This window comes from Mustela nivalis (genome assembly GCF_964662115.1).
Source record: "Mustela nivalis genome assembly, chromosome: 12".
Taxonomy (NCBI): Eukaryota; Metazoa; Chordata; class Mammalia; order Carnivora; family Mustelidae; genus Mustela; species Mustela nivalis.
Window position 1 is genome coordinate 26,599,574 of NC_139031.1, and position 15,598 is coordinate 26,615,171.

General features: G+C 35.8%; 1 protein-coding gene across 4 annotated transcripts in view; it reads left to right on the forward strand.

Annotated features, from left to right (window-relative positions):
• IQUB (IQ motif and ubiquitin domain containing) overlaps window positions 1–15,598 on the forward strand; it is a 91,720-nt gene that overhangs the window by 22,801 nt on the left and 53,321 nt on the right. For all 4 annotated transcript variants that reach the window (XM_082692242.1, XM_082692243.1, XM_082692241.1 and 1 more), the window contains exons 8-10: window positions 656–831; window positions 9,081–9,251; window positions 11,858–12,034. In XM_082692242.1, the coding sequence (XP_082548368.1) occupies window positions 656–831; window positions 9,081–9,251; window positions 11,858–12,034 (524 nt within the window). The remainder of the gene's footprint in view (window positions 1–655; window positions 832–9,080; window positions 9,252–11,857; window positions 12,035–15,598) is intronic.

Below are 15,598 nucleotides of genomic sequence, written 5' to 3' on the forward strand. Positions count from 1 at the left end.
CTCAATCTCACAACTCCAAGATCAAGAGTTACAGGCTCCACCGAATGAGCCTACAGGGCACCCGAAAAAGTGGATGCTTAATCCCCATCACCTGTTTCCCCTCCTCCCACTCACCTCCTCTCTGGTAGCCATCTGTTTGTTCTCTAGAGTTATGAGTCTGCTTCTTGGTTTGCCCCCCTCTCTTTTTTCACCCCCTTTGTTCGTTTGTTTTGTTTCTTAAACTCCACGTCTGAGTGAGATCATATGGTATTTGTCTTTCTGACTGCCTTATTTGGCTTAGCTGGCAAAAACACGTATTCTTGAAGGGGGATCTGAGTAGTACATGTTCATGGCTGCTACACACCCAAACCGTATATTTTTCAATATTGGGGGGGAGCATGCGGTTACTTGGAGGCATAATGTAACATTATCTGGGCTGATTTCCTTCATCTTCCCTTTATTTGACTCGAATATTATTGCTTTAAGTTTCTCAGCTTCCATTTTATCCTATTTTTTCATATGTCAGGTATACAATATGGATGCTTATATTCATGTATAATTTTATTTAAATTGACCTACAAATAAAATACTGTTTGTCAGGATATGAGGTAAAAAAAATTTTCTGAAAAGATGTGGGATTTTAAAAACTCAAGAGTTTTTCATGTTATTCTTCTAGTCTGGAAGCAAGAAGAATTTGCACGCATTAACCAGTCTTTCACTGGAGCTGAAAGGAAAGCTGCTCTATGTGAACTTCTGGAGAAAGAGGCCCAGATAATTGCTTCCATTGGGAGGCATAGATACATCGCATATATGGCAAACCGGGAAGCATCAATACAAGCTTTTTTGGATAAGGTTAGTAAAGTAACAATTATTTAAATAAGAATGTATCCTGAGTTTAAGAATGTAGAATAATAAACTAATGAAGAGACTTACATTGTACGCATGTTTAAAATTTTTGTGTGTGTTTTCCTTGTATCTGTTACAGCTTTAGACTTTTAGCTGTGGCCTAGACTAATAGTTGACAATTAACATGAAATCAATATGTTCTTAACTAAAAGGTTTTGGCCATGAAGGAAAAAATAAAGATACCTTCCTTGTGACTGTTCATTTAGCTTTAGGCTGGCTCTGGGAGTTAGAAGAATTGCACACCCTGATGAAATGGAGAGCTATTGAAGTCACAAAATGTCTGCGTTGGGGATGTCTCATAGAAAGCAACCTGGGGAAAAGAGATTTGTGTTTTTGCTTCTGCTCACCAGGTCATTAACTGACTAGAACTTTCTGATCAAAAACATATATGATTATTGAAAACCATGAAAACGTACACTTAAGGGAAAAACTAATTATCTTTTCTTGTTGAAATGGCCCATTTGATATTGATTGCATAGCGTGTTTCCATAGTGACTGATCTCCTTTTGTAAATCTGATCTTTCCCAACAATTAAAAGCCATTCCAGACACAAGAAGAAAAGAGATAGAGTTGATAGAGTTCTTCAAGATCTTTGCCTATGATGACTCAAGTTGTATGCTTCTTGTTATTTGAGAATATTCATTCTTTAAAAACTTGTTTTTTTGATACTATAAATGCCCTCTCATTTTACTAATACACTCTCTTGTTTGATCTCAATTTTCCTGTGGCTTTAACTACTACGTACAGGCTGGAACTCCCTGCAGGTACAAACCAGACCCCTCTCAGGAGCTTCCAAATCACATATTCAATTGCCTATTGTTATTGCTCTCTGGGTGTCCCAAGAATACACCTTAAGTTGACATGTCCACACTAAAATTAAACCATCTCACTGGTTCCTCATCTCCAAACTGATCCTGTTTTGTGGCACTCACATAATCTGTCTTCATGGGTGTTTCGTCATCTGTGCATTTGCTTCAGGCAGACACCTGGGCATTACTCTTTTTTTTTTTGCTTTTCAACCATCTGATTTGGGCATTACTCTTGACATCCCATCCAACCACCAACCAGTTTGTTTTATGACTTTAATGATCTTCTCAGTCCTTTATTTCTATCTTTTCAAAGCCACTACTACTGCTATAGGGAAATGGCTCTGCCATAGCACCCTGATGACCTTGCCTGTACCCGAACAGGCCAGGCAGGCGAAGACCTGAACCACAGCTAATCTGAATCCTGGTGGAATGCCCTGTGATCCCGCTGGAGAATGAAAGGATGGGAGGCTTCTGAAGAAATGCTGTGGAGCAGTTCCTCTCTTTTGCTCCCCTGGGTCCCCTCAGAGGCGGTCATGAGAGGTCTTGTCATGTGTGTGTGAGCTTGACAGTGATTCAGTTGAATGTGGGTTTCCTTCTCATTTGGATCACTTTCTGTCTCCACATGAGGCTCAGCCTCCAGTCTCACCTCTGTCATCCAGACCGCTGCCCTAGTGACCTCCCTCCACACAGCTCTGCTCCTGCTCCTCCTTACTGTCCTCAGGGAGCAAGGATTTTCGTCATCGATCCTCAGCACATCTCACTTGTCCTGCCCTTGTCTCACTGTCATCTCTCCTCGCAACTATAGCTGCCCTCCTCCAGCTGTGCTCATTCACTTGCACAGCCTCAGAAAGACCACGTGCTTTCTTCCATGCTTCTGCCTCTAGTGTTGCCTCCACACAGAGCATCCTTTCCCTCCTTCCTTAGTAGCTAGCTAGCTATGTACCCTTCAAAACAAGCTCAGATGCCCCTTCTCTCAGAAGGGATCTGCTGATCGTCCTACTCTAGCCTGTGCTATACAGTTTCATGAGACCCCGTTTCACTTTAGTTTTAGTACATAGTGGTCAGTTTTTGTTATATCTACTTACATATCTGTATTTACATCTGTGAATCATTCTTAGCTACTGAGTTTCTTAACCAAGAGCAGTCTTTCTCTCTGTGTCTTCCTGTCCTAGCAGGGTGCTGATCATTGAGTTTTACTAAATGCTTGTGGAGAAGGCAGGGAGGAAAACAAAGGGACAGAAATAATGGTTGTGTAATTTCGTATTTCAGGTATTATCAAGAAATTAGGCACTGTAGATACTGTCATTTCAGATTCTTGAATGTCTTCATTCTAGAAAAGCTGGAGGCATAATATTCCTATTTTTCCAGTCATATTTCAAACTAAGCTTATTCCTTTAGCAAGTTTCTTTATCTTGAATCCGGCTTCACCACCAGGAACTGTGTTCCTTACGTGTCTGATCGTTAACCTTACCCACAAGGGTAGCATGGACATAGGGCAGCAGAGACCCAGGATGTCTGAAGGAGCTGGGGGCCTCTGAGGTGCGGTGGACAGGGAGGATGAGTGGCACCTGCCCTTCCTCATTTGAGGATAAAACTTCTACAGGAGTCCCTAGTTAGGCTTTCTCCGTTTGCTATAAACTACTTTAAATCCTTCTTGTTAATACTTACACAGTATCTATCCTACTTATGTCTTTATACCCCCTCCCATCCTGGCCCCCCCCCCCCCCCCCGTCTTCAGGTCTAACATTGTATCTAAACCTGTTTTGAATTATAAAGAGATCAGGTCCCCATATACAATATTGACTCTGGAGCCTGTTGATGCCCATTGCTCTTTCTCATGAAGTGTAGCACTGTGCGAAGGTCTTGAAATCGCACCAAAAAAAATAAATAAATAAAAAAATTGAGGTGGAGAAATGTTGTTCACAAAAATATTCATGAGAAAGAAGGATGTGGTCTTAGTCTTTTTTTTTTTTTTTTTTTTGTAAAAACTGTTAAGTTTTTGGGGTAGGAACTAAGACCCTGAAGGATCCTAAGTATAGAAAGAATTGCCAAGAAGATGGAAGTCTTTGAGTGTTGCCATAAGAGAAAAAGAGAAGGTCGAGTGAGGAGACAGTTGGAAGGCAATGGACACAATGTGACTTTTTACTAAATACATGATTAAGGGCAAGATTTTATCTTTTTCTTTTTCTTTCTTTTCTTTTTTTTTTTTTTTTTGTTGTTGTTAGTAAGAGGAGACGGAACAAGAGAAATGATTGGGGCTTAGTGAGTGTCCACACTGATTCAGGACAACACAAAAGGATGCAAGCAAGACCAGAAGACTGAAGGAAAAAGGGAAAAATTAGCCACAAGAACTTGTAGAAATCAGGGGAAAGGTTTTTTGTGAGTTATAGGTTTTAGAATTTGAATTCTAAATTCACAGTTACCTTAGCTGATAAACCAATCCTCAGGCTAAGATTTAAAGGAAATGGACATTTTACTGATACAAGGGAATCTTAACCTTAGTTTTGACCAAAATGTTGTTCAGGGCAAGGAAAACACATCCACAGGTTGGCACTACTACGCTTGAAGTTGATTCTAATCCATTACATAGCTTAATTAGTCTAGTCCTTAAAAATATTGACTAACAGTGACTTTGGCCTACTTTTAACCTGTTATGGTAAATTACAAAATCTTTATTACTCTATTTAAATTCATTTAAATCACTTTTTTGTATAGGATGCCATACTAAACATTATAGAAAATAATAGAGTTGGGGCACCTGGGTGGCTCAGTCTTAAGTGTGTTAAGTATCTGCCTTCAGCTCAGGTCATGATCCCAGGATTCTGGGCTTCCTGCTGGGAGGGGAGTTGGCTTCTCCCTCTCTTACTCCCCCTGCCTCTGCTTGTGTTCCCTGTCTCGCTGTATCTCTCTCTCACTCTCTCTGTCAAATAAATAAATAAATAACCGACCAATAAAGATAGATTCTATAGTCTTTCCTTGGAAATACTTCTACAATATCTACTCCTCTTTAGGCCTGTCTGCCTCTTCCCTCCCCCACATCTAGCACTGTCTCTAATATTCAGGTAGAGACAGTGCTGATTTCATAAAACTTGAAATAACTTATTATCCAGCAGGTTTTTTTCATTACTAAGAAAAAGTAGCTTAGAATTAATTAATCCTTGAAACCAATCTATGTCAGAGTTTTTCAAATGTCAAAACTAATGATCAGAGCTATAATGCAGACTTTAAAATTCGCATTTAGCCCTGAAATGAATAGATACATAATGAAAATATTTATTTTCCTATAATTTGGAAATAACTTTAGAGAATAAAATTTTATGTTTGGTTTTAGTTTAACTACTTTGTATTTAAATATTACATGGTTTACTGAACTAATATTTTTAATCCTCTTATCCTGCACATAGAATTTCTGAGTAATGAATGCTGTTATTTCCAATAGTCCAATCAAGGCATTAAATTAATCAGCTATTATGGATTCATACTAAGTCTTCATTCTCCATAAAAGGCTTAATCTAAAGATTTTTTTTTTGAAGTATTAGTTAAATAATCTGTAATTTTAACACCTTTAACACATCAAACATTGACCTTGGCAGCCAATAGAGATGAAAAAAGCAGGCCAAGAAATTCGAATAAAAAAGCATCAGCCAGTTTCTAGTGTATCTTGGGTTCTCTTCACCCAAACTGTGTTAAAGAGACAATTTGAATTTCTTCAGGACATTTTCTCTAGAGTCAAGGCCATTTATTTCTTTGATTCATATACCACGTCTCACAGTCACTAGCTAAAAAAACTGCAGTCCTTGTGAGCTCTGTCATTTAAATTTTTTTTTTTCTCCCCCATACTCTGATGGCCAACAGCTAATGGGATAGAAAAATGCAACCGATTTTTGCTTCTCTCTGAGCACCGTAGTTCACAGGGGTGTCCTCTGTGTATGAACAAAACCCCTTTGCTGTTGTAAAAGAAAAGTTGATCACTACGCAGTAGCTTTTGGGGGGTTAGGGTTATTCTTAATTTGTGCCCTTGTGGACCTGAGTATTAATTTAGGAGGAAGAAAGCCCTCCTCTCCCAGTGCAGTCATTTCTCCTCTTCTGTGGAAGCCTGCTGCTCTCAAGGTTTTTGTTATCTCTCCACCTTCCCTTCCTTGAAATGTGTCTTCCTGCTGTTCTTCTGTTTCTCTCCTCCGGAGTCTGCCCTGTCTCAATTGTTGGCAGCTTAATGGAATTTATTACGCTCCTGTTTTCCAAAGCAATTTAAGAACATGATTGTTGTACATCTCTTATTACAGCCAAAGCATTCAAAGAAAAAAGAAAATAAGAGACACAAGCAAGGTTGACGCATTTTCCTGTGTCAGAGTTAAAAAAAAAAAAATACCTTAAGGCCTGAAATCAAAGAAGCTTAGACTTGAATGAAGACCAGGTTATCAGTGTTGGCAGAAATATATCCAAGTGTAAAAACAGCTATGTCAAACAGAATTTTTTTCTATCTTTTACTGCTAACTAGAGAAACTCAAACTTCAAATCCAGGATTCTTTGATTATATCGCTCAGTTCCCTTTACTCTGGCTATTTCCTGGTTATTTTTCAGATTTCATCTTGGATACGATTTTCTTTTCACCCAATAATTGCTTCATAGCAACCTGTGGTTAGTTTCCTATTTACCTGCAATCGTCAAGCATAATCACTCTTTATTTTAATTACTTATTTTCTTATCTTTACATATTATTATTTTTGAGAGTTCTTGAAGTCAGTATATTTTATTTACTCTGCCTAATTCACTAATATATAGTAAACACAACAAATATTTGTTGAATGAATGAATGAATGGAGTATGGTAGGCCCTATCAGATATACAGAACTATGTGAGAGATTTATTTCTTATAATCTTTTGGGAGAAATAAAATTAACAAACAAGATAACTATAGAACAATTTGGATTTAAATTTCATTGCCCTGAGTGATTGAAATAGACACACTGGATACTTGTGTGTGTGCATGTGTGTGCACATGCAAGTAGCAAATGTGTTGTTCACAGTAGCCCTTCAGATACCAGCAATGTTATTGGTTCAAAACATAGTAGTTAAGCATTTTTATGGAAAAGGTAGGGTTTGAATTAAAACTTGGAGGGTGGGAAGGATTTGGACATTCAATGTATTTGGAAAAAATCCAAAATATTACCATATCATACCATATTATATAGGGCTAAAAACTTGGAGGGGAGATGGAGTTAAATCAGTCTTACCAGCTAAATTACAATCTAGTAGATGAACTAGGCATTTCATTAAAAGGTAGTTATGCTTGGATTATTATAAATGAAGTAAGTTACTGCCTGCAGAGCAAAAGGTTTTGTCCACATTACTGAAAGAAAGGAAATTGCATTTAATAGAACCACCTTGAAGAAAATTGCATGGAAAGATAAAGATATTAGTTAGACTTTAAAATATCACAATATGAAACTTATCCCAAGATTGCTTATACCTTAAAACTTTTTAAAAAGGAGCCTTGAAACAAACATTAAACTTTAAGTAACACTCTGAGGCCTATCCCAAACAAGGTTATATCTATTTAAAACAATATATATATTTGTTTGTTTCTAAGTAATAATAATTAAATGACTAAATATTTTCTTTTTTTAAAGTTTTGTTTTTTGTTTTTTTTCTAGTTAGAGCAGGACAGAGAGAGAGAGAGAGAGAGCACATTAGCAGGGGGAAGGGCAGAGGGAAAGGGGGAAGCGGACTTCTTGCTGATGAGGGTCTCAGAAGAGCTTGATCCAGCTGAGCTGAGCTGAAGGCAGACTCTCAACCGACTCAGCCACCCAGGTGCCCCTATAAGATATTTTCTTACTGAGCTATTTCCCTTTTATAATCCTTTATAAATTTGAGTTAATTCTATCAGTCTGCTAAATTATAGTACATTATTTAATATTAGGTTTATGCCCTAAGAATATAGATTTGTTATAGGCTTACAGCCTCTCATTTGTTGAATTAAAACTAGAACTGAAATCTAGAGTTTCTGATGAAAATTCCTAGCTCTGAACAGCACTTACTTTGGCTTTGTTCAGAAAATGCTGCCATTCCTTTGAAAACATATCAAATAATGTTGTTTTTAGATGGTTCTTTTCAGTTTTCAATGCAATTTAGCTAATATGAAATGCAAAAAAAAAATTAAAAGTAATTTAAGTCTGCAACTAAAAATTCCACATAATACTGTCATTCTAAATAAATACAACCTTATATTATTTCTTTATTTGGCTAGTCTGCATTCCTGATGATTTGTTCCTATACATGGGCTTCTGTTTAAACTTTAAATTGTATCAAATCTAAGATTTAAATGGCTTCAAGTATGGCATAAATTGGACTGCAGGTCTCCAAAGCAATTACCATTCAGCATATAAAAAATCCAGCATTTGGACAATTAATAGTCATCATCAAAATAGCCTTGTTTCTGACAGATTAACATCAGGGAAAGAAATTGAGTAGCTTTATTACCACAAAGGAGAGGAGAAAATAGTGAGTTTTCACTGTGAAATTTCTAGGTGGATGCATCTTTTCTTAAAGTCTCAGTTAGAAGGAATAGGAGCAGTGTCAAACACAGACTTAATCTTCATTAGAGATTGCAGTGGTGTCTCTGGTGTCTTACTCCACACTCTATCTCCTGAATTCTTAGCCCAAGAGTCTGCAGATGAGTTTCAGGGCAAGGGAAAGCCATTTTTAACCCTCAGTTCCTGGGGTGGGCTAGGTTGGGAGGCACCAATCCAGATTTGGAAATACGGAGTGAGAATAGGGAAATAGGGAGTCCCATCAGCTGGGACCACAGCACTGCTAAGATAGCTAAATATAGCTGTTTGACCAGGACGTCTGCTTTGTAAGGAACTGTTAACTTGTTCTAGATCTATGTTATGGAAAACAAAACCTTAACTCACAGAGTCCCGTTTTGTAGTATCTGTAGGTCTAGTTCTTTGAGGATTATAACCATTGCTCCTCAAAAGTTGTTTTCAATTGGCAAAGCATGATCAAGACACATTTCTATAAATAAGTATAACCAAGCAGATTATATTTTTACACATTCCAAATAGCATGCCTTTTCCCAAAGGGTAATGAGTTATTCCGTATACCCATTAAGCCATTCGACATACTGATTAGTACAAACTAGTAGCAAATTCTGAACCCTGTAGGAATGTTTGCATTTAGGCAGACTGAATAGCTCTTTTATATATATATTTTTCCCTAAAATGTTTTACTTTCCCATGGTCTACAAATTCCTCAATTAATTTCCTCAAGTTTTAGTGATACTTTTATTCATAAAGCATATGATACTAAGTTAGCTTTTAACAGAAGTAACAAAATTATTTTTTAAACTTTCATTAACTGATAATTATAAACATTATTTTTAAGTGTTCAGCTCCAAAGGTATGGAGAACATTGAGTGGCAAAATAATTGAGATGGATACACAGTTTACCATCAGAGCCAGAGAGCTGCAGAACATCTATAAGTGCATTCTGCTGAAAAATATCTCTCAAGATGAAAGGCTGGATGTACTCCTAACGCTTAAACATACTGTGAAGGTACATTAACTTTCTCTTAGTTTTGAGGTATTACTATCAATTCTTAAAAAATGAATACTACAATAAACTGTTTTGTATCAATTATAAAGATGATTGATCAATGTTTATATATATGAATTTATTTTGTCAACAGCTATATTATTTTGTTGTACTTCGGGGAGGATGTGGTTTATGCATTAATATTTATCTAAAAGTTCTCAAACCATATATTATGATATGTAATAAATATAAATATAGCAAAATGAATATTCTAAACATAAATATATCCGTATCTATGCAGTGGATGCAAATACATGGGGATTAATACTCAACTCAGTTCAATAAAACAGCAATTGTCTATATATTTTGACCCTTTTCAGTGAAAATTTTATTTTTAGCAGTTTTAAAGTGGGATTAGAATATTTTAATTTTTTTCTCTTTATTGATTTAAATTAAGACACTTTAAGTGGTTGAGTGATGGTTCTTGTTGGAAAGTAAGTCTCCATAGACCTCTTGTATTTCTCCCCATTTTTTTTTTTTTTTACAATTTTATTTATTTATTTTGGAGAGAGAGCAGGAGTGGAGGGAAGCAGCAGAAGGAGAGGGAGAAGCAGACTTCCCAACGCTGGGCTCTATCCCAGGACTCTGAGGTCATGACCTGAGCCACACTTATCCAGCTGAGCCACCCAGGTGCCCCCATTTCTTCTCATCTTGAGAACAAAGGCATTGACTGCCTTTGTTCTGGATTACCTTATTATAGAGATGTTTGTGTAGTGACTAACATTGGAAGATAGAAATAGTTGGGAAGAAAGTGAGAAGCAATAGGTCCAGAGGTTGGAAATGAGTATGAGATCCATGGTGGGCAGTAAAAAAGCCAGATTGGAAAAAAGAGTGCAGGTAGGGAAGAATACAGTTAGAAATCCTCCTAACTGACATACTTAGGAACATAAACTGGTCGATGACAATAAAAAGAAACCAAAAACAAAGGGTAGGCTTATAAAAATAAATTATGCATGTTTTAAATAATATGTTTAACCTAGTATATCTACATGTATATTTATTTAATAATATTTTGATAGAGGATTAAGGCCTTTAAACATGACTCAAATTCTGGATCTATTCATTATGGCTATATTATATTAGATAAGTTATTTAATATTTCTGAAAATCGGTTTCATCATTTATAGAATTAGTTGCTTAGAGGATATAAATATATGTGTGTATACATATGTACATATATATTTATAAAATATAAATAACTATAATCTATATATCTCAGTGCTTACAAATAGGGAGCCCTCAATGAATTATAGGTATTACTTTGATGATGATTACTAAGAGAGACCAGGGAATCTTAAACCTGAGTACACATTAGAATCATCTGGAGAGCTTAAAAGAGAGAGCAAGATTCACAGAGACAGGAGAGAGACTGAAAGAGAGAGAATATGAGAATCAATGAATAAGGGATAATATCTAGGCCCCATTTCAGAGAAGTTAAATTGGATCCTCAAGTGGGAGGGCAATGTTAAAACCTTTAAAAATCTCCCCTAGGTCATTGTGATATGCCTTTATGGTCAAGGACCCCTGATACAGACTCTTGAGTTAGCTTTACCAAGAATGTATTAAAAGGTGCAGAAGAACATTATTTTACAGTTACACTGACTTCAGGTTCTGACTCCTCATTCAAACTGTGTTTCTTTTAACCCTCTCTTGAGCAGTTGGAGCAACATACTTCTGTTTTACCACTCACAGATCCTACCTTAATTACCTGACTCCTATTTGGGGCTTTCCTTTTCAACCATACTCATTTCTGTGACTTTATAAAAAAATTATTGTAAATTATACAAATTTTCAGAAAAAATATGTAAAATATACATGTATATACAATTTAACAAATATGAAGTCATCAACCATGTAACCTGTCTCAGACCCCAGAACAGAACATTGCCAACATTGTGAATATCCTTCTTTCTCTTTGAAATCCAAGTTCACCTTCTCATCCCCTAGAATGTTGACTTTCATAGCAGTCATTTCCTTGATTCTCTTTATTTTTTTACCACCTATGTATGATGTATGTATGTGTGTGTGTATGTGTATATATATATATATGTATATATATATATCTATTATATCTTTAAATAATATAGTTTAGTGTTGCTTACTTTTGGATTTTATTTAAATGGAATGATACTGTGTCTTGCTGCTTTTGCTCAACAACATTAATTTGTAAGATTGGTTTGGTATTATATATAGCTGTATTCATTTCTATACATGTGATATTCTATCAATGTATGTATTCTATGAATAAGCCATCACTTGTTTATGTCATCAATTTATTTGTGGATATTTGGTTGTTTCTAATTTTGAATTATTATGAACAATGATTCTATATGCACATTTCTCTAAAGCACCTAAAGAGTAGAATTGGTAGATTACAGATTACACATATCTGAAGCTCTACTAGATGATGTCAAGTTTTTTCCAAGTTAATTGAACCAATTTATACTCCTACCAGTTTCTTTTGGAATTTCTTTATTTTAGAATATAGTTTTCAGTTTGGTGGTAATTTTGAAAACTAACTTAGTGGCTTTAAAATTCTGTACTGAATATGTTTGTGTTTTATATAGGAACATGAATGTAAACTGACTCAGGAAATTCTAGAATTGATTGACAGAGAGGTGGACCTTATAATGAGAGGAGTCAAACATCGTAATCTTGAAGGACTCAGAAAAAGAATTGCAACGCTCTTTTTCCATTACATCAAAACACCTCTATTTAATCCAGAAGTTGCAAGACATCTTAAGGTACTCTACTTTTTTTCCTTTATTCCTTTCTCAGAATTCTGAGATATGCCATAGTAAATTGAAGTACATTCACATTTTGTTTTAATGCTTTAACTTGGGGCCCATGTGGAAGACCATCTTGTTGGTGAAATCTCTTTTGAATGATTGTCTTTTATGTCAATAAATTAAATGTAGTCATTTAATTTCTTCTGTTTCTGTATTTTTAAGTTCGAATTCTTCCCCACTCTCTGAACCAAACTGAATATTACACTGAGCAATCCTGTTCTCTCACACTATCATGCTTTTGAACACACTGCTATTTCCACCTGGAATGCTGTCCCCTACTTCACTCAGCTAACTCTTCTTCATTTTCTGACATTTAATTCATGGGTCCCTTCCTTCATGAGGCCTCAGAGAGTTAAACTCTTCATTTCTGGGATTCTACATGTGCCTTGTTTGTGTTTTTTGTGTTTCTTTATAAGACTTATTGCTTAATCATAGTTATGACTGAACAGATATCCTGAGAGAGCTTCCAAGTGTAACATGTATTTGAATTAAACTACCATTTCCAACTCCAACATGCTTAGGCCTCTATGAGGATTTGGCTATCTCAAGCCAAGGAAAGTATCTTACTGCCTTCTTACTGTCCAAAACTATTTAAAACACTTTTAAGTTTGGAAGGGAGTGGTTTACAAAAGAATTCTAAATAGTGTTTTATTCTAATGATTATATTTAGAGTTATAATTTATTAAGAAGCCAGCTAAACATGTATTTCACTCTTTTTTTGATGTAAAATCTCAATATTTAGGTAAAACTTTTATTTTTCATTTTTTAAAAGATTTTATTCATTTATTTGAGAGAGAGAGAGAATGAGAGAGAGAGAGAGAGAGAGAGAGAGAAGGAGAACATGAGAAGGGGGAGGGTCAGAGGGAGAAGCAGACTCCCTGCCGGACTCGATCATGAGCCAAAGGCAGTTGCTTAACCAAGTGAGACACCCAGGCACCCTAGTTAAAACTTTTAGAAAAATAAAATTAATTTTATATTTTATTTTAAATGGGTTTTTTTATGTTATTATTTCTTAAAGATTTATTTATTTTTAGAGCAAAAGAAAGACAGAACACATGCAAATGGGGAGAAGTAGAGGGAGAGGGAGAAAGAGAATCCTAAACACGGTCCCCACTGAGCCCAGAGCTTGATGTGGGGTTCTATCTTACAACCCTGAGATCGGACCTGAGCAGAAACCAAGAATTGGACTCTCTAGTGATGGAGCCACCCAGCTACCCCTTTAATGGATTTTTTTAAAGAAGATTTTATTTATTTATTTGACAGACAGAGATCACAAGTAGGCAGAGAGGCAGGCAGAGAGGAGAGAGGAGGAAGCAGGCTTCTCGCTGAGGAGAGAACCCGATGCGGGGCTCGATCCCAGGACCCTCAGATCATGACCTGAGCCCAAGGCAGAAGCTTCAACCCACTGAGCCAGCCTGGTGCCCCCCTTTAATGGATTTTTAAAACTTAATTGTATCACAAGAGAATATAACAAAAAGTCAGTGTGCCTGGCTGCCTCAGTCTGTAGAACATGCAATTTTTGATCTCAGGGTTATAAGTTTGAGCTCCACATTGGGTGGAAAGATTAGTTAAAAATAAAATCTTAAAAAAATACATATATACATATATACATATACATATACATATACATATATATATATAAAACTCCAAGAGAAAAATTTCCCATTATATTATTTCTTATTCAAATTAATGTTCTAGCCCAAGCTACCTTCTAGTACTCTATATATTTAACTCAGCTTTTATATATTTGCAGTAATAGATTTTAATATTCTACACATTCATGTAACAAATTTGACTATTTGGGTCAGTTTTGACAAATGCAGTCATGTAATCAATAGCACAATCAAGGTAAGAAATAGTCTTGCCTCCTCCCCCCACGTTCCCTCATGCTGCCACTTTGTAGTCGGCCCTTCCCCCGGCAACCTGACCCTTGACAGACACAGGTGTGCATTGTATATCTATGGTTATACCCAAGCCAGTGTGTTATATAAATGGAATCCCACTATATGTAACTTTTTGAGAACAGGCTTCCTTCCTTTAGCATATTACATTTGATACTCACCCATGTTTTTGAGTGTATCATTAATTTTTGTTAGAGCTGAGTAATATTTTTGTTGTCTGGGTATACTAGAGCTTTTTTAGCCATTCACAGTTATTGAACATTAGACTGTTTTTTAGTGTTGGGCTTTTGTGAGTAAAATCACTACAAACACTTGATTGTGAGTTTTTGTGTGAATTGATTGTTTTGGATTAAATACGTAGGAAGTGGGATTTTTGAGTCCTCTGGTAGATGCATATTTACCTTTATAAGAGATGGCCAAACTTTCCACACTGGCTGAACCATGTTTCATCCCTGTCTCTAATGTGAGAGTTCCAGTAGTTCTGCATCCTTGTCAGAAGCTGGAATTGCCAGTCTCTTTTAATTTTGGAATTCCACTAAATGTATAGTAGCATCCCATTATATTTTAATCTGTGATTTCCTAATGCATATAATATTAAGCATCTTTTCGTGCATCTTTTTTATCACCCATGTAACTTTTTGGTGAAGTATCTGCACATACTTTTTCCCACTACCCCTCTTCTTAAAATTGAGTTGTTTTCTCGTTACTGAGTTTTGAGAATTCCTTGTAGATTTTATATGTAAGTCCTTTGTAAGATACATGATTCGTAAATATTTTTCCTCAGTCTGTAGCTTGTCTTCGCATTCTCTTAATAGTATCTTTAAAATAGCAGATTTTTTTTTTATTTCAATGAAGTTGAATTTATCCCTTTTTAAAGTGGATCATGCTGTTGACATTTATTTTGTAGTAAAGAAATATTTTTCCAAGAATTAATATTGTTTAACTGTTCACACTACCCAAAGTGAGCTGTACATTCCACCTAATCCCTATCAAAATTCCAATGGCATTTCCCACAGAAACAAAAACAAAAAAAACAAAAACCCTAAAATTTGTATGGAACCACAAAAGAGCCGTATAGCCAAAGCAATCTCTAGAAAGAACAAAGCTGGAGGCATCACGCTTCCTGATTTCAAAGTATATTCCAAAGCTATATAGTTCAAACAGTATGATACTGGCACAAAAACAGATACATAGATCAGTGCCACAAAATAGAAAGCCCCCAAACAAACCCACAATGGAGTTAAGAACATACCATTGAGAAAGGATAGTTTCCTTACTAAATGATGTTGAAAAAACTGAATAGCCACATGCAAAAAAAAAAAAAAAAAATCAATCTTTATCTCACACCACGTACAAAAATCAACTCCAAATAGGTTAAAGATTTAAATATAAGACCTGAAACTATAATACTATTAAAAGGAAATACAGGGAAAATCTTGTTGACCTTGACCTTAGTAGTGATTTTTTGGTCATGATAATAAAAGCAAAGGTGACAGAAGCAAAAATAGATGTGATTTATCAAATTGAAAATCTTTTGCACAGAGAGGAAACAGTCAACAAAATGAAATATGACCTACGGGATGGGAAAAAATATTTGCAAACCATGTATCTGATGAGT